The following is a 21,765-nucleotide window of genomic DNA, read 5'->3' as shown; positions in this document are numbered from 1 at the left end:
GAATTCACAAAACTGGAAATCAGCAGCTAGAACAAGGATGTCATCAATGACATTCCCATATGAAGAAAAACAGCCGGGCCTTTGTCAAAGAGCGTTGATCACCACCGACGAATCGCCTTCAAAAGTAACTTTTTGAAGTCCAAGTTCTTTGGCAAACTGAATTGCTTTGCAACAAACTATTGCCTATACTTCATTCACTGATGGAGTAAGAGGAATGGGCATAGACAGAGCTCCAATCACGGCACCACGCCAATCACGAGCAATGATGCCAATGCCTACCAAATTCAGCAAGTTGAATACCGCTGCATCAAAGTTCAACTTGAAATGATCGGCTTCTAGAGGACGCCATTGCTACAGCACGGGAGGAAAGGGAAGGGCTAGTTCAAACTCCTAGGCAGTTACGAATTCCTGCAATAAGCTTCTCGCCATGGAGCAAAGATTTCCGAGAGGGTGAACTAGACGGCCAAAATGCTGAGCGTTTCTCCGGTTGCAAATCAACCAAGCTGTGGTAGAAAAAATTTCAGAGCTGAAGTCATCTTGTACCTGCAAAAATCTGGAAAACAAGTCAGTGAAATCTGATGGAGGGGAGGCGACCACTTGGTGGAACCATGTGAACGAGTTCCATAAGCAGGCAATCTCCCTGCAAGACCAGGTAGCATTCATCGTGTCCTCCTCATGACTCTTGCACAGTTCACACACTATTGAATTGGTAATTTGGCAGCTAACGCATTGTGACAAGCTCTCTAGATGAAGTGTTGAATTTTTTTTTTGGCATTCGTAGCTGCCTAATACCTCTCCAAAACCTCCTGGTTGGGGCCGGGTTGGAGCTACCTGCAAGCTCATTTGATGCACACAAAGCAAGCATTTTGTAAGCAATGCTTATAGAGAACAGACCTGATGGAGTGAGTGCCCAAATGATTCGGTCAGGGGGGGCTCTACTGCTGATAGGGATGCCCAGAATAGCTGCAGCTTCATGTGGCAAAAAGTTTGACTGAACAACCTCCTTTTTCCATTCCCCACTTTCAGAATTGATGAAAGCACTAACCTTAGCATCTTGGGGCAATTCTGGAAAAGCTGAAATGGGGGTTCTGCTGGATTGATTTGGCAGCCACTTATCCTGTTTAATCCTCACCAATTGCCCATTGCCAATACACCAAACTATGCCCTTCCGAATTACATCACGAGCACTGAGTATGCTCTTCCAAGCATAGGAACCACAGTTAGAGTCCCTTACCTCAAGGATGGAACTTTCTGGAAAAAATCTAGCTTTGAACACCCTATGGCAGAGGGAATCTGGATTATTGATCATTCATACGCCACACTTCTTTGGCAAGCAAAGCGTCATTGAATTTTTCAATTTCCTTGAAACCCAAAACCCCCACCTCCTTAACCTCACAAAGTTTATCCCATTTAACCCAATACCTTTCTACTATCTCCACTGTACTCCCACCAAAACTTACATATAAGAATCTCCAATTCCTTGATCAACCCTTTTGGAAGTTTAAAGCAACTCATGGTATAAGTCGGAATAACTTGAATGACAGACTTGATTAATACCTCCCTCCTAGCTTGAGAAAGTAATTTTTCTTTCCAACCTTGTAGCTTCCTCCACGCCCTTTCTTTGAGGTAAATAAAGGACTGTTTTTTGGCTTGACCCACTAGAGCTGGCAACCCCAAATATTTCTCATACTAACAGATAGCCGGAACTCCTAATAGCTGCTGGATACTAGTCTGAACCTGAGGAGAAGTATTAGAACTAAAAAATATATTTGTCTTGTCCCTATTTATTTTTTGCCCCAAACCACACTCATAGATAGCTAAAATATCAAGAATCTTCTAACACTTCACTTTTGTAGCCTGGCAAAACAATACACTGTCATTTGTAAAATTAAAAAAATTAATAAAAAAAAAAACAAAAAAAGATGAGAAATCCTAGGCCCATTTCGACATATAGCTACACCTTTTATAGAACCATTCACCTTAGCTTTTTGTAAAAAAAATTGCAAACCCCTGGCACATAATAAAAATAAATAGGGAGATAAAGGATCACCCTGACGAAGCCCTCGGCTTGGTTTGATGTTCCTACCGATTGTCCATTAAGAAGTACAGAATAGGAGATAGATTGAATACAAGACATAATAATTTTATCCATCCTCTCCTCCAAAACCAACTGCTGCATAACTTTCTCCAAGAAAGCCCATTCCACGTTGTCATAGGCTTTACTCATATCCAACTTGAGTGCCAAAAGGCCCAACTTCCCTTGTGTGTTTCTCTTAAGATAGTGGAGGATTTCAAAGGCCACCAATACATTATCAGTCATGAGCCTACCAGATAGGAAGACACTTTAGGAATCGTGGATAGTATGAGCTAAAAACTTCTTTAATCGATTGACCACAACCTTAGCAATCAATTTGTAAATCACATTGCAGAGGCTAATTGGCCTAAAATCTGAAACTTTCTTTGGATTTTTAATCTTAGGTATAAGGCATATGAAAGTGGTATTGATAGATTCAGGGATAATACCTGTGTTTAAAGCATTAAGAACAACAGTAGTCACATCCTCACCCACAATATTCCAGAAAGTTTTATAAAAGATATGCGACATGCCATCTGGGCTAGGAGCTGTGAGAGGAGCCATTTTCTTGAGGGCGGTGTGAACTTCCTCAGCCTGAAAGTCTTAGTCTAACCTCAACGGAGAAGCATCCACAGTGGCAGATTGCAATCCGTCCAAGATATCATCAAACCTCGAAGGATTTGAACTAGTAAAGATACTTTCAAAATAACCTTCCACCACTCTACCCATTTGACCTTCATCTTCCACCTAGGTACCAAACTCATCCTCCAGACCCAATATAAGATTACGGTCATTTCTTTAATTAGCTCTACAATGGAAATATCTAGTGTTACCGTCACCCTCCTTCAACCATGCATTGCGAGATCTTTGCTTTCACATTGCTTCCTTTTTCGACTTAAGTTTCTGAATCTCATCCTTTAACACATAGATTTGGCTTGGGTTGTTTCTATAGCAATCCAATTCTTCTGCACTGCGCAACTCCTTGAGCTTCTTGGTAAGAGTATTAAGAACATGCCCAAAAGTGGTACAATTCCAAATCTTTAAATTTTCCTGACAAGTGGAGAGCTTGCTAGAAAAATCCCAAACTGAAGATGAAGCTGGACCCATCCCCTAAGATTCTTTAATAATCCCTTCATATGAATCATCCTTAAGCCACATAGCTTCGAACCGAAACGGACGCCCTTTTTTATAGAAACGTTTATGATAGGCCAAAAATGTATTGACCCCTTTAGTAAATTAATCAATTAATTATCCAAGTTAATTAATCAAGTTAATTTAACATGCAATAGCGTGGTAGGACAAACAAATCACCAACTAAGTTAAATGCAGTGAAAAATAAGTTTGACACAGGTGATTTGTTTACAAATGGGAAAAACCTCCGAGGCAAAACCCCACCGGGTAAATTTAATGTCACCACTCCTGAGAATCCACTATTATCAAAACAAGCGGTTACAAGTAAAAGGAATCCCAGTACCTAATACCAACCTACAGTTGAACCCTTACCCCAATACCCAATTGGATTTGTATTGTAACGGAAATCTCTCCGTTCAATGCATGACTCCCAGTACGTGACTAACCAACGATGCACGGATCCCAGTACGTGACTAACACACCAACTTAAGAAAGATGTAGGCTGCAAAGTGTAAACACTCAATTTTGCACTCATGATTTAATCAAGGAGAATGACTTGAATGACCATCAATGTACTCCAAAAATCATGATTGCATTACATGCATCAGTTTGTTCTTGCATTACATGCATCAATTTGTCCTTGCATTACTTGCATTAATTCATTCATTGCATATCATAAAAATGATCTTGAGATTCTAACAATCGCGATGGTATATTCAATTTCCAAATCGGACCAACGGATCGAAAGATATCGCATGATCAAATTTGCACAGTTAGCATGCATTAGGTCTAGGTAGAGTTAACCACACACAATTAATTTAATTTATTCTAATTGGTTAAACAATTAAAATTAATTAAAAAATTTGTGATTGGTTGATAATTAGTGTTTAAAATAGGGATGCATGCATAGGAATAAAAGAAATTGGATAACAATAAAATTATGGATAATCTAAACTTTATCAAGATTTATTTTAGGGTATTTATCTACAAGATAATTGTTCTTAAAAAGCCTGAAATATCCAAAAAAGAGATAAAAATCATAGACTAAGGATGAAAACACGTCTAGGTGCGAGGACCCGATCAAAAAACCCTAAAAGGAGAGTCCAACACACACACCTGAACACAAAAGTGTGTTCGGCATCCAAGGACACCATTCGGCACTTTTGGAGTGCCGAATGGCACTTTAAAATGGCCAAATTTCCTCCTTTTGGGCTTTAGCCCAATGGCCTTCAGGTGACGATAAGGCACACCCTTTTCGATCTTTTCATAGAAAGATGAGTCCCGATTTGATTTCTACACTTTGGGGCTATTTTTTAGAGTATTCTAGCCTCTATAAATAAAGACTAAATCTCATAATTCAACACCTTTTTTTTGACACTCTGAGAGGCATACGTTTTGAGACTCTCAAATTGCTGATATTTGCTGATCCTATCTAAGATTTTTTGCAAAAATTAGGGTTTTTAGGTTTCAAAGATAACTGAATAAGTTTCTTTGAACCCTAAAACATCCTCTCAAGAATGAGGAGTGCTCATGCAAGAGGTTGTTTTCAATCACCCTATCTTTTTTTATGCTTCTTTTTATGTTAATGAATGTTTTTATCCATAACATGAATGGTTCATCATTGTTTTGTTTAAAGCATGATTGTTTTTTTATGTAATTGTTATAATCGCTTTCTTGAATGTCAATAATCTGCATGTGAACAATTCTTTTTCTTGAAATAAAAACAGATCTGCATCTTTATTAGATGTAGATCTAAATTTTTTCTTAATCAAAAAAGGGATCTACGTCTTTCTTAGATGTAGATCTGAGTTTTTCTTCCAATAAAAATGGATCTGCATCTTTATTAGATGCAGATCTAATTTTTTTTTTTTTTCTTTCTTAAGTTAAAAACTGATTTGTACCTTTCTTAGATACAGAACTGATTTTTTTTTAGCATATGCAGATTTTGAAATAAATGAAAAGATTAAACATGATTGTGTTTGTGTTTGTTTTATTTAATTTCTGTTGCATAAATTTAAATTATGAGTGAAACTCTCTTCTTAAAAAATCTTTTTCATTCTTTAACAACATAAAAACATATTTGATTTTTCTGTTATCAAAAAAACCATCTTTCTTATTATCATAAAACAGGTCTGATCTTTTACAAACCAAAAAAAAAAACTTTTTTTTTAGTTCTTAAAAAAACAGATATGATACTTTTCAAATCAAAAGACTTTATGTTATGTAATAAACACAGATCTAAATTTTTATCTCTAAAAACCACTTTTTTCTTTATACTACAAAACAGATTTGGTATTTTGACAAATCAAAATCAATTTTTTTTTACCAACCAAAACAAGTTTTCTAATAGTTTTCAAATTGGTCAAAACTATGGGTTTAACTCTTGTCAAAGCAAATTCATATGCATTGGATGATTTGGTTAGAAGTGGGAGCATGGAAGCTTTTAATTTGGTGGCTGCCTCTAATTCCTTACATGAACCTCTCCATCCAAAACATGTTCCTATGTTAGGAATAGGGGTGTCCAAGTTTGACCCACACCCGACCAACCCAACCAAACACCCAAACCGAGAATCGTTCGACCCGACTTTGGTGATAGTCGACGACAGGTCTACATGTCTAGAAACCGAAATCAGTAGATCAGTTGGCGGGTCTTCGCATGAAAAACCGAGTCCAACCGACCCAACTAGACTCCTCCTCTCTCCAAACGAAAATCCAACCAGATCATGCCAAATCTCAATGAAATCCATCGAGATCTGGCCAGATCTAGCAAGATCCGTAGAAATCCAGCCATCGTTGATCTCCATTGGTTTCGATCTGAGAAAAATCACTCGACCCGAACCAAAACCAACTCGACCCGTGGTTTTCGGCAATTGGCAGCGGGTCAGCTTCTCTGCCACCCAAATCTGACGGGTCGATTCTAAGTTGGACATAAACTCAACTCAAACCGAACCATGAACTGCCCTGATTAGGATGGCTTCATTGTAAACCAAATTGACACTAACATTACCGTTGTCTTTTTTTCATATATATATATAGATTGCCCCGGGCTCTTTTCAAAGGAAATGGGTTACATCAATGAAAACATTTCATTGATGTAACCCATTTCCTTTGAAAAGAGCCGAGGGACAATCTTTCCACATCAATGATAGTGCCATGGCCCAAATTTTGATGCCGTTGGAAGTTTTTGACAATATAGTTTGAGTAATTATAGCGCTTAATATATTTGACACACTTTGCCACAGGCCCACAGCAATATCATGTGATAAGGTTTTTATTTTATTTTAAAAGAATATTATATATTACATTGTGTTTAGTTGTTTATTATTTTTATATTATCCTATCATTTTGTATTCGCCACTCATAACCAATTATATAAATGGTAAAAGTTGTGATACTAGAATTTTTGTTATAATTTTGCATCTATAAAAAAGCTTCTTTTTTTTCTCTCTAAATTAGAAAGCATATGCGAAAAGTTCATTACATGACAATGACATCTCCTCTCTCTCTCTCTCTCAAAAATATATATAACTAATCAATCCGTGTATTTGGATGTAGTATTTATAATCAAAAAATTTGGCGTTAAGTTGGCCTTTTTCAATCTTTCAATTTGTAATTTTCAAATTTAATCAAACTAGAAGAAGAAAAACAAATTTTCCCTTAGAGATTGTTTGAATCAATTTGTAGAGTTAATTTATTGCTACAAGTTCCATCTATAATTAGTAAAAGAAAAGTAGACTATATCACATTGTTAAACCATCTCATGAGATGGTTTAATTCTCATAAAGATATTACAAAAATAATTAATTAATATTTCATCAAAAATTAATTAATTAATTAATATTGACACAATTTACTGGTACAAAAAGACCTATGTCCTAATAAGGCTATGGATGAATAAATCAATAAAGTTCACAAATTCCATCTCCTTTCCTAACAATTAACATATATAATTGATTATGTAGTTTCTGGTGTAGTATCCGCTGATTTTCCAGCAATTAAATAATACCAGGGATGACTTCTTTCTCCAAAAAAAAAAAAAAAAAAACATATATAATTGTTGGAATTTTAAATGATGGGATTGTACATTTAAGATTTTTCCTTTAAATCGTAGGATAAACTCTTTAAAAAAAAAAAAAAGCAGCCAATCAATAATGTAGTTCATTATTAGTTACTTTATTACAAAGGTAAGTTCCAAGTGAGGATCACGGATCGAGAGCCATTGCAGAATATCTTGCTTTTGAGTTTTTGAGTGTCTCACTCTTAAGATTGGGTTCTGGATTCTTTATCCGGGCACGTCATTCGTAAAATAATGCAAAATTTGTATCGGCACGATAACGATAACATACTTGTACTCTAGGAATGTGCCTAAATTGATTGTCAGAGATACTTGCAATTGTTGGCTGTTGCTAAGAATCTAAGATTGGACGGCAAGATAGAGCTACATATGTAATCAACAACATTAGATACAATTAGAAATTTGACATGATTTGTACTCTACAACCCCTACATAAGTTAAAAGGAAATAAATAGAGGCGTGAAAAAAATAAAATAAATAACAAACGTGTTGTTATAAGATAACCTTAAAACGACAACAACATTATGAAAACTACAATCACTTCCTTGAACGTTTCTTTGAATGCCTTGAAGAACCTGCCTCCGTTTCACCAGCGTCCCTACCCCTTTTAGCTGGAAGAGCCGGAGATGGTGCCGCCGCCCTCTTTGGCGGCCGTCCAACATTCCTTTTTCCGGGGCTCTCTTGCATCTTCTCTTGTTTACCTCTAGAACCTTTTCGCGAGGAGGTTTGCTCTTTACGCAAATCACCCTTGCCATTACCATTTTTCTTCTGCTCAGCTCCTCCTTTGCTATTATCACAACTCTTCAATGTCTCTAGCAATGACGAGCCATTAGGGGACGATGAGTTTCGCTTCATTCTATTCAAGAAATTTGCTGCGCTTTTCTTCTTAGCAGTAGCATTAAAGGTGGTAGTGGTATTCTTTTTCTCCTTCTCATGCCTAGACTCAGAATTCTCATTCTCAGACACTCCCTTGGTTGAAAAGCCAGAGTTTGAATTGGCATCCGAATTCTTGTTCGTGTTTGGATTAGTACGGCCCCTGTTTCTGTTTTTGCTTGAGCTTCTTGAATTGGTTTTAGATCTTTCTCTTGTTCTCTTTTTCGTGACACGATTTTCCTCAGTTTTGTCAGAGGATTTATCATGTTGATTCAATTCTACAACGGGTTTTTCATCCTTCAATGTGGCCATCTGCTCTTTTTTCTTGTCTGGTCCTGAAGATGATGATGCCAATGCTTTTGCAGTGATTGAGCTGCGTTTGCGACAGGCAGTAAGAGGGATTGATATCTTCGTTTTAAGTAGCAAAGAATCCGATGGTTCTGGATCGGATTTTATACACTGGGGCAAAGATGGCACCGGCTTTTCTTCTTCTTTTCGCTCGGGATCTGGCTTAAGGTTAATCTTGGAAGACATTTCGTTTATAACAATTTGTCGAAGCTTGATGGCAGACTTGAATTCTGAGGACTTCTTGTCAAAGAAGAAAATGGCATTGTTGAAGAGAAGCAACAGATCACGAAAGAACTTGCTGTCATTACCTGAATAGTAACCTTCTTCAAGCCTTGTTTGAATTGTTTTGAGGTCTACATGTTGCCGAATCAAGCTTGTGTAATTGGATGTTTCCTGCAGTATTCAAAACCCATGCTCAAATCATCGCACATGATCAAAGTACGCAAGTCTTCCACGTGAAAATGAATTTAGATACCCAATGGAGGCACAATAAAGAGAGACAAAAGTCAGGTTAAAAGGAGACAAATAACAAAGAAAATATAATGTTAATCGTTAATGCACAAAGTAGACAAATAACAAATAACAAATAACAATGAGGGGCTGCAACTGCCAAAAACACACACACAGAGATGGTTAACCTAATTTTAGGTTCCAACATATGGGGTTAGTCCAGTATGGGTGTTTTTTTAGAATTATGAGATTCAATCTCAATTTTTACTGGCACGTTAAATATCTTTCCAACCTTTTATTTTTTTGGGGGTAAATCCAACTATGTAATTTATCAATAGAAAATTATTAGATCAAGGACTATTCTCCCGTACTCCAAACAAAGAAAAGTAAAAAATGCAGTGGATAAAAAAGGTTTGTCAGTCAATTCTATTGACGGGACTTGGGAACAAAGTGGGGACAAAGGAATAAAGGAGCATTCACCGATTCACGCAGTGTAAGCATAAAATAAAATAAAACGTTAATCGGACAAACTATTTTACAAACTAGCAGTATATTGTTATTAATAAGTAAGAATATTATCTTAGCTCACCAGATGATAACAAGAAATAATTTACCACATAAATAATTTATAAAAATATTGTAAAATAATTTAATTAAGTAGCATTAGTTTTTGAAAAAAAAAAATTGCAGTATAACTGTACAAGTCAAAAAGGTCATACCATATACCTGGCGCGACCCAAGTCAATGAAATAGACTTTTCCAATTTTCCAGACCAAAATACTTCAGGTATATATAAACGTCGTAGAGGATTTTTTTTTTTTTTTTTTTTTTTTTTGAAACTTAGAGGATATATTCATATATATAAATGATTATGATCCAATTAAAGCTGAGACTCAATTGGCCAAATTGAGAGACATCCTTTCTTCCTAGTCAAGTCATCCACACTTTCGTTTCTGATTGGCTCAGAGAAGTAACGGTTATAAATTGGGCCCAATAGTGGTAACACTTGGACCACCAACTCCATTAGTTTAGTCATTAGTGCCACTGACCAGGAAAAAATCTTACACGAAAGAAAAAAATTCCTCCGCCAATAAATTGATTACGTGAAAGCTTGTAAAATCAATTACATTAATTTTACATCTACTTTTACAAGAAGTAAAACTTTGTTTTAATAAAAAATGGATTGATACAACCAATTAAAGTCTCTTATTAAATACATCGTTAATGCACAAAGTGAATATTTGGTACATCTACTTCAAATTCAAATGACCAAGAACCTAATCGGGGAAAGGACCACAAACGCATATATCTGCTCTGGGGCCCGGGGAAAGTGGCCACTGGGCACACGTCATGTTCATGTGGATCTATCATTTATCATTTATTTATTTAGATTTTAGAATGAGCCGAAACCATCAAACTATCCTCACCAGCCTATTATTAAAAGGGTTTTGGTAGGTGGTCTCTTGGTAATTTGAGTACTAATATATTATATAGTAAAAAACTCATATGACTAATAAAACGTATGCCATTTATACCAGCAAGATATACAAGTAAAAAGTAAAAACTCATATGTATTACTCCAAAATTTGAAACTTCAATCCTTCCGTTTATAAATAATCATTTGTAAAATTAACATAAGCAATTTTATAATTATATTTTTTGATTTTAAAAATGTAATATACACGTAGTATACTAATATTACATCTTTTAATATCAGTACTAGTATCAATTTTTTGCTAATACTAAAATAAAATTTTAAATTAGGCAATATATATTTTATTATCTATATATAACTATATATTTATATTATATTGATTTATTGCGAAAAAATCACATAGTTTCAACTTTTTTTATACAAGATAAAATTTCTACTCTAATGTAATCTGTGTATATGTGTGTGAAACTTTCTCCTGAAGACTTGAATCCCAACTCTTACCCCCTATATCCCCCGCAAGCATTTATACTTGTGGAGTAACCACTTTACCAGGAATGGGCGGTGGTGATAGTTTCAACTTTGAGATCAAGTTAATCCTAAGACTTTCGATCAGACTTAAGTTTATAACAAATCCAACATTTTATTAGTATATTTTGTTAAAAATTAACAAATTTAAATAAATAATATAATGCATACATGATAATAAATTAATAATAATAATAATAGCATTCAAAGCTATTAATGACGTGACAAAAATTTCGTATAAACCATGTTATTCATTAATCTTCAATAAAGTAAAACACTAGCACATTCAATAAAATTATTGAAATTCGGTTTTTTTTTTTTTTTTTTTTTTTTTTTTTTTTAAGTAGGGTTCAAATGATAAGTGATAACCCATCAGTGAAATTCGGTTTCTTTATATCGTCCCATGCCCCATGTCCATCTAAACCAAATTGACGATCTCTACCACCATGTTGGGTGAAGTGATATTTCTCTATAAAATTGAAGGATATTTTGTATATATCTAACCTTTATACTTACAAATACGTGTTTTATTTTTTTAAAGAAACGGTAGGTCCAAATCACCAAAAGATTGAATTAAAACGTCATGTACGGTCGGTCGCTAAATTAAAAATTAAAAACTTTCTCTCTTTTTTTTTTTTATCTTAAATCGGTAAAATTAAGAAGATGAAAAAAATAATTAGAGAAAATTAATTAAAAATAATAATAATACCTGGGTTTGGAGTCGGCACTCAAAAAATGAGTCAGAGCAGTGAGAGCGAAGTGTATCGAGGAAATAAATCAACGGATGAGATTGAACGGAGCTTGGCTTTGTAGTAGCTGGAGATTGATCCTCATTACACGCCGAGCTCTGCACATCACTGTTACTCTCTTTCGTTGCTTCTTCTCCTCCTTCTCCTTTCGATTCCGAAACCGATTCCCACAACTCGCCCGATTCTCCACCGAGTTTCCCCTTCTCCTCCGCCGCCGATCCCTTCACCACCGTATCCGAGCTACCGTTATACGAATCCTCCACAACCGGTCTAGCAGCCTCCTCAACCGGTCCGGATCCTCCGCCCACCGGTTCGACTTGTTCCGCTTCCTTTTCGGTCTCCTCGCCTCCGGTTTCGGGTACCTCACTTTTCGGATCTGTAGAATTCGATTCTTTATAGGAATCTCCACACGGAGCGACTTCACCGGCATCGTTTTCCGGCGACGTATTTACCGGTTCGGCATCCTTGGCTTCGTTTTCGTCCTCTACAATAATTTTCAGATCCGATTTTTCTGTTGCTTTCTCATCTTCCTGCACGTGCTCTTCTGTCAATTCCTTCACTTTTAATTGCAGAGACCTAATCAATAACACAAAAACTTTTAAACTTGGTAAAAAATTTCACTACTCGTTAAACTTGAATTTCTTTTTCATTTTTTTTTATTTTTTTTTCAAAAAAAAAAATTTACACGATAGAAAGATCATAACGTTGGACTTCGCGTTTGAGTTCGGCGACGCGTAGCTTTCGCAGCTCGTCGAGATGGTCGTTTTGGTTGAAACGGCGTTGGAGGTCGAGGTACTTTTGTTTACAGCTGTGAGGTGTGAGGGCGTGGTGGAGCGTGGTGGTGCTCCGCTTTCGGAGCTCCGCCGAGACGGAGTCCCAACTCTCCGTGCCGTAACGGTGAACGGCGCAAGCTAGCAGAAGCTCTTCCCACGTACCCCATGTTTGTTTCTCGGGAAAGCTTTGTTTTTCCATGAAAACTTTTTCCCTCCTTTTAACTTCTCCGCGTTTCATGAATTTTATTGGGCTTTCCTTAGCTATATGCTGTTGCTAGGGCTTTATTTCATTTCTCTTTTCTTTTTTTCTTTTTCTTTTTATACTTTGTTTGTTACTCTCTCTTCTTCTGTTTGTTTTTAATTTATTCCTCGACTGCGCCTTTACGGCCTATATTTAGAGGCACTGTTATCTACCACGCGATACGATTCATCGATGACTTACTTTTGTCGGCCAAACATACCTTATTTAACATTTAGTATTTACTCCTATCAAAAAAAAAAAAAAAAAAACATTTAGTATTTACTTTGATTTGATTGTTTATAGAGTTAATATTGTTAGAACTTAGAATATTTGTTAATTGACTATTTTAGTTTTTTTTATATAAAATTATTTTAGAAATTTTTTGATATTATTTTTATGAAAAATATAAAGATTTTAAAAAAATTAATTACTTTTTTTTTAATAAATATTTTCTAAAAAAATTTTCTAAACGAATATTCTTCAAAAAAAAAAAAAATTTTCTATCTCCACTAAACTATTTTGGAAAATCTCATTCAACCTCTTGGTGACTTATAAACTATTTAGTTTATTAACTTAAAATACATGTAAACAATTTTATTTGTAATTATTTATGAATTTTTTTAGGCCAAAATATATTACTGGTTCTTGAAGTTTGTTAAGTGAATGCAATTAGTTCTTTAAATTTCAACTAAGCAATTTTGATTCCTCAAATTTAAAAATAAACGCAACTAATTTTTCTATTAACTATTATTATTTTCAATGCCTACATGGCTACGGAGTAGCGATGTGGCATCATTTTAAATCCCAAAAATCAAATCCCTTATTTTTGTTCCGAAAAACATTAAGAGAGTGGATCTTTTAAGATTAATTGTTGAACACGTAGTAGTAGTAGTAGTCATGTTTACTATGAATAAATGTTGAACTAGCTAGATTGGTCACACTAATCAATGTCAATAAATCACTCTAAAGTCAAGAGTTAAAAGCTTCACATTAATATAAGCACCAACACGGACCCTTATAGCTAGAGTGTTTATTTTCTCTTCTAATTTATAGCTTCCATAGGGTACTAATTATAAGAGAGTGTATGAATTTCAGTTAGCTCAACTGGTAAAGTTTTTATAGTTAAATAAGATATTTAGAGTTCAATATCCACCTACACCAAAAACCAATTGGTGTCTTAGTCTGATAATAAATGTAACATAACAAATTGCATTAATGATTGATCTCTCAACAATGAACCTAGTTCAATAGACATTGCATCACCAAATCACTAAAAGATAGAATGAGTGGAATAGAAATAACAACTACAACACATTTGACCTTTTTTTTTTTATTACAATTTTTCTATTATTAAACGAAGGAAGTAATTATAAAATATTTTAGAAGTATAATGATATGATACTCCGTTATCTCACCTTCAAAATAAAATATCTCACTAATTAAATTTATGACAAGATCCACCACCGCACACCAGAAGAGTACTCTGTTTCATCCTACGTGTCATTTTCTTTTGGTTAGGTATGTTACTGCTAGAACTTCGAACTCAAAACCTAATTTTGTTGGCCTCATGACTTTGGTGTAAATTTATGACTCGTATTTTGTTGAAAAGGGATTCTGGATGACTTTTACAATGTAGCGCTGTGTTGGAGTAAGCCCTTCCATGGACTCTCAATCCAATTATTGTCCACCCAGATCAAAGTAAATACACCGTTGCAATGGCAAAAATGGCCCATTACCATCAATTTTCAAAATAATTTGCCCAGAAACACTGTTTCCAAACTATATAGCAATATACCACTTTTTTAGGTACTCGAGCTTGCCAAGCTCGAGTACCATGTTTTTTAATCCACTATCGCCCCATATTCAAGGAGCCTTATAGTGGCGTTTTTAAGCCCTATAGTGACGTTTTCGGGCCAAAAAACGCCACTATAGGGCCCCTTGAACCTGTTATGGGGACTTGTAAAAAAATTTTGCAGGAAAACGCCGCTATAGGGCCCAAAAACGTCACTATAGGGCTTAAAAACGCCACTATAGGGCCCCTTGAACCTGTTATGGGGACTTATAAAAAAAATTTTGCAGGAAAACGCCGCTATAGGGCCCGAAAACGTCACTATAGGGCCCCTTAACCTGGTATGGGGGCTTAAAAACGCCGCTATAGGGTCCGAAAACGTCACTATAGGGCTTAAAAACGCCACTATAGGGCTCCTTGAATATAGGACGACAGTGGATTAAAAAAACATGGTACTCGAGCTCACCAAGCTCGAGTACCCAAAAAAGTGGTACATTGTTTTATAGTTCAGAAACAGTGTTTCTGGGCAAATTATTTTGAAAATTGATGGTAATGGGCCATTTTTGCCCCGTTGCAATTCTATATATATGTATTAAGCCCATCTTGAGGCCCACCATAGGTCTCACTACTTTCCCCTTCCAAAGGGGTGAATAGCGCATCGGACTAGGCCCAAAAACATATAACACATTGGATTGAAATCATTATACAAGATACTAAACACGCGGGAAAGCAAATTTTGCAAGAGCCCAGTTTATTTTATGTTAATGTAATAGATAAAAGATTGAAATACAGAATTCAGATCAAGAATTATTTGTGAGTGTGTGTGTATATATATATATATTAAGGAGAAACCTACCAAAAAAAAAAAAATTTATCTTTTCATCCCAAATTTACAAAAGTCTTCTTTATAATTCAATGTAAAACTCGATATAATAGATTTTTTTATTTGAATTATTAATCCCTATGGATATTTTGGTTTATTGTTTTCCATTAAAAGCCTACAAAATTAATCCAATATACATTTCATGATATTTGAAAGAATGTGACAAGCAAAGTTGGGCTGGAAAAGAGAGAGAGGATATGAGTCATATGACAACATAAATTTGTCCTATTCGACAACTCAAATCCCTCCACAAAATTTTGAACTAGAATTTCAAAACTTTCCTCTTCCAATGCCAAAAATAAAGACCACTTCTCTTTTCTGATTGATTAATTATTAGAGCATTAGTATCAAGTGTGCCAAATACTAAATTTTTAGCATTTGGCACACCAAACACCAAAAAAAACCTCTCATATCATATGTTCTAAATACTAAAAAAAATTGCATTGAAGAATAGTTTGGAACCGTACCGGTAGGAATTGTAAATTTTTTTAAAAAAAATCTCTTTTCTATCTCCTCTCTCGTCACTCACAACTAAATCTCTTGATTCTCGTACTCTAACCTCTCATCCTTTCTTCTCTCACTCTCACTCTACTTCTCTCTTCCTCTCTCACTTTCACTCTCAGCCTTGCCAAACTACCATCTCACGCACCACCAATCTCTCTCTTGCAGTGGTTTTTTTTTTTTTCTTTTTTTTTTTCAGTGATTTGATGGGTGGGTTTGGCAATGAATGGGTTCAAATGATAATGGGTGGGTTCAAGCATTCAAATGGTGATGGGTAGGTTAGACTATCGGTGAGTTCAAATGGGCAAATTCAATGGTGAGTGGGTTCTGATAGATGGGTTAGGTGGCGGGTGGGTGGGTTTAGCAGTGTTAGGGTTGTGTTTCCTGTTTTGTCTTTTTAACAAAGGGTAAAGAGTTTTTTTAACTTATTTTAATGGGTGGTGCGATAAAATAAGAGATGCCTTGTATAAAATATTTTAAAATGATATTTTAAAATATATAAAATAATTTTTTTTTATGTATAATATGATGCCAATGCTTTTAGTAGATCTGTATGTCTATTGTCATTAACCGTATTTGTCAACTTGCCATTTACACGAAAATCAAGCGGCTCAACAAGAGACAACTTATAAAATGGAGCAAATCTGGAAAATGGCATCAAATATTATTACTTCATAGTTTGCTGAAAACTTTTTGCTGCATTGTATCTGTATGGATTGTGCTAAACATTCAACAGTCATGAACAAAACGACGACCCCATAGGAGTTGAAGTTCTAATTTTTACTCAAAACTTAAATTTGTTAAAAGTGCATAGCCCCAAAACAAAACACAATATACATAACAGACGCATCTTTCTCATTTGTGACATGACTAACCACTAACCAAACCAAACCAAACCAAACCAACAAGTAGTATGAAAACTCATAAAATTGATACTGCAATTTAATAATACCAAAAAAATAAATATCGACAAATTCAAGAACCAGCAGTAGCTCCCATCAAAGCTTTCTTCAGTTCTTCATTCACATCACCTTCATTCGATTTCTTGTCATTGTTTCGCCTATCGAATTTCCCGCCAGATGATTTATTTCCATTTCTTTCACCGGAGCTTGAATCTCCGACCGATTTGAATTCTCGCCGGAGATCCTCCACGGCCTTCTTCAACAACCCGTTCTCGGCGTGCAATATCTCCAACTGCCGTTTAACCGTAAAACAAGCTTCCGCCACGTCACCGCTCGCTGGAAAATTCACATCCGGACTCGTCGTCGTCTTCTTCTTTGAATCCCCGCCGTCCACGTGTTCGATCCCGATCTTGTTCATCACCAAAAAGGGAATCTTTAGGAAAGAAATCCCAGCCGTTGGATTCGGATTCGGATTCTCACCGACGCTCTTCACCTCCGCCGGAACCCTGACTCCCCACCGGAAATTCACAACAGCGCGTCCCCGCACCGGCAACGACGTCCTCGCTGCCACCTCAATACCGGAGAACAACCCGGCAATCGTTCCCGCCGTCGAATCCACCGCCAGTGCCGTCTTGGAAAACGCACCGTTCATAAACGGCTTCTCCACGACCTCAATCGACGAATCGTCCTCCGGAACGGCGCCGTTCAGCGACTTAACAAGCTTCCCATCAAAAACCGAAGACTGCGACTTCTTGATAGAAAAATCCCCAAACTGAGGCTTGAAGTGAAGCATAAAGCTAGGGTTTCCACGCCCAATCAAATTGAACTCAGCACTCATAAGCATGGAGCTAGAAATCGGCGAGCCAAACGGACCCGTACCAGTCTTAACCACGAGAGAGAAAGGATTCCACGTGTCATTGGGACGGTAAGCGATCTTAATCGACGGCCCAGATTCGAAGAAGGTACCGAGGTTGAGAGTGAGCTCCTTGGACTCACCGGCAATAACTCCGGACTGAAACGGCAAGCCTAAGATGCTGAGAGGAACTTTGGCTCTGAGCAGTGGCTTTTGGTCTTCACGGAATTTCAGTGAAGCTTTCATCTTTGTCAAAAAAAAAAAAAACCCTAACCCTACCCTAAACCCCGATTGGCTGGCTCCAATACGTTGAGAGTTGGGCAGTGTAGGAAGAGTGATGAAGTGGGCTATGTTAGATTCGTTTTGTTTGATTTGAGTTGAGGTTTTTGGAATTTGAATTTTGATTTGAGGTTTGTGTTTTTTGGGCCTTTGATTCCGCCAAAATAAAAATACAAATACAAATACAAATAATGGAGTGCTTGAGATTGAGATTGAGATTGATTGGGGTTTCTGTTACCTTTCGATTGTGAAGTTACTTGTTCCGGTTGTAGTGTAATTTAGTTGAATTTCAGGGCTACAATTTTGTTTAAGGATCAAATTGAATTTTTATTTCGTAACAGGTGTCAAGTTGGAAGCCAGCCGTTAACATTTTTAGGATGATAGTGGCGCGGTTTACTGATTTGTCTCTGTTTGCTGGTCATCCAAATTTTCATAGTTGCATCAGTGAAAGTGGAAACACTTGATTCCCCCTCCGCTGATTCTGTGTTTTAAAGATCGGTATGATGTTCAAAACAACCAATTTGGTCACGGTTCTCGGTTTTACTTTTACCCCGTTTTGAAGCTTTTTATTGAATAGGAGTCATCGCCTTGGTGTCAGTTTTCGGTTGAACTGATTGAATCAGCCGATTTAGTCCGGTTTTTAAAACTATATATACTAATATTTAAAGGAGTCTCGACACATGTAAAGTTACTAATTTTAAAACTATTAAATTTTATATAATTTTTTTTATTAAAAAAAAAAAAAAAAAAGTAGTTTATCAACCAACAGTTATTTTTTTTGGTCAGTTATCAACCAACAGTTTTTCATTTAAAAAAAGTTACCTATAGGTTTTTTTTTTTTTTTTTCTTTGTTCTCTTATACATATCTACTTCCATGTTCTCGTTAACATTATACTCTCAATAACAAGTAGTCATTACACACTACATGTCACAACCCAAACCTGTACTTCAGAATTTAGAACATGACCGACTTATTAATATCAAGTTGACTTCAATACTAACATGAACCAACTAAAGCTAAAGGTGCTTATAAAAAAAAAAAAATCGTTTCTTTTATCCCTTTTTATTTCCTTGCATAAAAGTCATAATATACAAAATTGGTCAAAACATTGAAACTTCATTTCATTTCAAACTTTGCAAGATTACAACTTGGTTGAAACTTAAAGTATCCATGTAATTATTACATAACTAAACGTTTAGCAAAACTTTTATTTACTAATCTAACCCCAAAGACATAAAACTGGGGTTTGGAACAAACTAAAATTCTGAATTACATCAGTGCTCAATAGAATCAAGTATATCTTGATTCCTCATATACAACAAAAGAGCTAAACTACTATATAACAAAAACTATATATTCTAACAAACGAGAATCACAGATTCCTTGCCATCTTTAGTACTCTCGCTACTTCGAGGAAGAAACTTATGCACTGAAATATAATAGAGTGAGTTGCGAAGCCCAGTAAGGTTTTAAGCTCTATAAGCATTTAATAAAAATGCATGTAGATCAAATATTTTATGGATACACCCACTTTGATAAATAGTCTTCATATTATTCTTAAAATAACTTATGAACTTTCAAATGAAAATACATAATTTTTCTTTCATATAATAATAAAATGACATAATAAGAAACTTAAAATAATTCAGTAACCTTATCTTAGACTATAAAATACTTTATCATAAACTTTTCGTTAGACTTATAACACATTCAACATACCTTTTTTATCATCACACTTTTCTTATAATTTCCAAATAGCTTAATAACTCATTTATAATACATATTAGTCAGTTCAATTGTAAGTTTGTTACAACTTTGGGAGGCTTCCAGCACATTGTACTAGGCATCCAGCATTTCCCACAATGCTAGGAAATCTCAAGATCATATCATAAAGTATCACCCATTTCGGTGTGATCATGTCATCAACCATGGGGTCGGTTGGCATCTTCCACAAGTTGGTCGTTTCTAACAAGGGCAGGTACAATAGAGTCATCACCACTTATAATGGCCAATCAAAATCTCTATGGAAATACTAGTACTATAACCCCTACTGGCTAAGTTCAGACCATAACAATGGAATAACCGAAAACTATATTTTTCTGATAGCTATGCTTTTACATAAATATTTCATAACAGTAACATATCTACTTCATTCTTACATATTATGTTTGTCCTATAAGTAATAGCATTAATACGCTAAAATTATCATATATAAGATTGAACAACTCACGAACATATATCTTTACTTAAATCATGCTTACATGTGATATCTCTAATTAAAAAGTTTTAATGCATAATAAATTTCTAAACAATCCTTATACTTATTGAATGCACATGTCACACATCCCTTACCTGAAAGCAGAAGACACGAGAGATTTGTATAAGAGGAACTCAAGTGTCCACGTTCTCGTCATCTACATAAAAGACCAAAACTTATTAATAACAACTTTTCCTAAATATATAAACTTATACATCAATCACAACCTAACTCTCAAACTCGAGAAAATCTTAATTCCCATCACACAAAGGTTCCCACAGCACATGATACATTCATTAAACACATTATGTACCAAACCATAAAGAAACCAAAACATAAAAACTTATCTATGATCCAGATATACCAAAAGATGTGTATACTAATTTATAGCTCAAAACATTCACCATAACTTTAGAATTAAAATCTCAAAATCAAGTATATCATATATCACTAATTATTTTAACAGCATATGCCTCATTGATAAAATAAAAATGGGCTATCCAATCACATCCAATGTTCATGCAATTTTACAGAGCCACTCCTCTAGATGTCTGGTAAATACCATATCAATTTCATAGTCAAAGTATAAAACCATGATTTATTGAAAATCATACAAGACAACATGCTCAAATATGTCATGACAGAATTTTATGCAACTTATAAATTAAATCATTATTTTTATATTGATCCAATGGTTGTAAGGCCACTTCCATTACAACCATGTGTGTCTTGGAATTCATGAGAATTACTCCTAGCATCCTAATTCACATAAATTGATCTAATCCAGATTTTTCATGTTGTAAACACAAAATCTATCACAGTGACAGCTTTAACATATTTTCTTATAAAATCACATCCAATGTTCATGCAATTTTACAAAGCCACTCCTCTAGATGTCTAGTAAATACTATATCAATTTCATAGTCAAAGTATAAAACCATGATTTATTAAAAATCATACAAGACAACATGCTCAAATCTGTCCTGACAGAATTTTATGCAACTTATAAATTAAATCATTATTTTTATATCAATCCAATGGTTGTGAGGCCACTTCCATTACAACCATGTGTGTCTTATAATTCATGAGAATTACTTCTAACATCCTAATTCACATAAATTGATTTAATCCAGAATTTTCATGTTATAAACACTAAATCTATCACAGTGACAGTTTTAACATATTTTCTTACAAAAAAATCATCAACTAATTGCAATTGGCCTTCATTTATTGTGGGTGTGTTTTATACCTATATTATAAATGTTAAAATACATTAATAGACATCCAATTGATCATAATATCTTCAATATTTCAAATTGCTAACATAAAACCACAAGGAATAATTACACTTTACCCACCTGTGATTCTCATCGTTACTGTGCCGTAACCCACCTCTCCCTCATCGTTACTCTAACACAGAAATATGTAAAAAACAAAAGCTCCACAGATCAAAAAGTTAGGGTTTTTGATTGCTTAAGAACTTCTATGAGAACATATGCCCAGAAAAATCAAACCTAAGTCAACCACTATAAATATCATATTTTCCTTCTCTACGTGTCTCTTTCCTCTCACCTATTCTTCTACAACATTCTCTCTCTCATCTCTTTGCTCTCTCTCTCCGATGGT

At 35.2% G+C, this 21,765-nt stretch overlaps 2 protein-coding genes across 2 annotated transcripts; both read right to left on the bottom strand.

The window, feature by feature from the left end:
* Positions 1-7,638: 7,638 nt before the first annotated feature.
* LOC126692921 (uncharacterized) lies at positions 7,639-12,763 on the bottom strand. The gene is made up of 3 exons (XM_050388729.1): positions 12,346-12,763; positions 11,621-12,236; positions 7,639-8,894 (listed from the first exon to the last, which is right to left on the bottom strand). The coding sequence occupies exons 1-3, from the start codon at positions 12,669-12,671 to the stop codon at positions 7,818-7,820; spliced, it is 2,019 nt and encodes a 672-aa protein (XP_050244686.1). The 5' UTR covers positions 12,672-12,763; the 3' UTR covers positions 7,639-7,817.
* Positions 12,764-16,586: 3,823 nt separating this feature from the next.
* Positions 16,587-18,276, bottom strand: LOC126692920 (uncharacterized). Its single transcript, XM_050388728.1, has one exon. The coding sequence runs from the start codon at positions 17,846-17,848 to the stop codon at positions 16,823-16,825; it is 1,026 nt and encodes a 341-aa protein (XP_050244685.1). The 5' UTR covers positions 17,849-18,276; the 3' UTR covers positions 16,587-16,822.
* Between the last annotated feature and the right edge of the window lie 3,489 nt (positions 18,277-21,765).

Source organism: Quercus robur, chromosome 7 (assembly GCF_932294415.1).
Source record: "Quercus robur chromosome 7, dhQueRobu3.1, whole genome shotgun sequence".
NCBI lineage: Eukaryota > Viridiplantae > Streptophyta > Magnoliopsida > Fagales > Fagaceae > Quercus > Quercus robur.
Note: the sequence above shows the minus strand (reverse complement) of the source record. Positions and strands in the feature narration are given on the sequence as shown.

Coding starts and splice junctions, on each gene's coding strand:
- LOC126692921 (XM_050388729.1), bottom strand. CDS start 12,671: ATGAAACGCGGAGAAGTTAAAAGGAGGGAAAAAGTTTTCATGGAAAAA. Junction 12,237..12,345: donor CGTTATGATCTTTCTATCGT/GTAAATTTTTTT, acceptor GTTATTGATTAG/GTCTCTGCAATTAAAAGTGA. Junction 8,895..11,620: donor AGTGCCGACTCCAAACCCAG/GTATTATTATTA, acceptor TGAATACTGCAG/GAAACATCCAATTACACAAG.
- LOC126692920 (XM_050388728.1), bottom strand. CDS start 17,848: ATGAAAGCTTCACTGAAATTCCGTGAAGACCAAAAGCCACTGCTCAGA.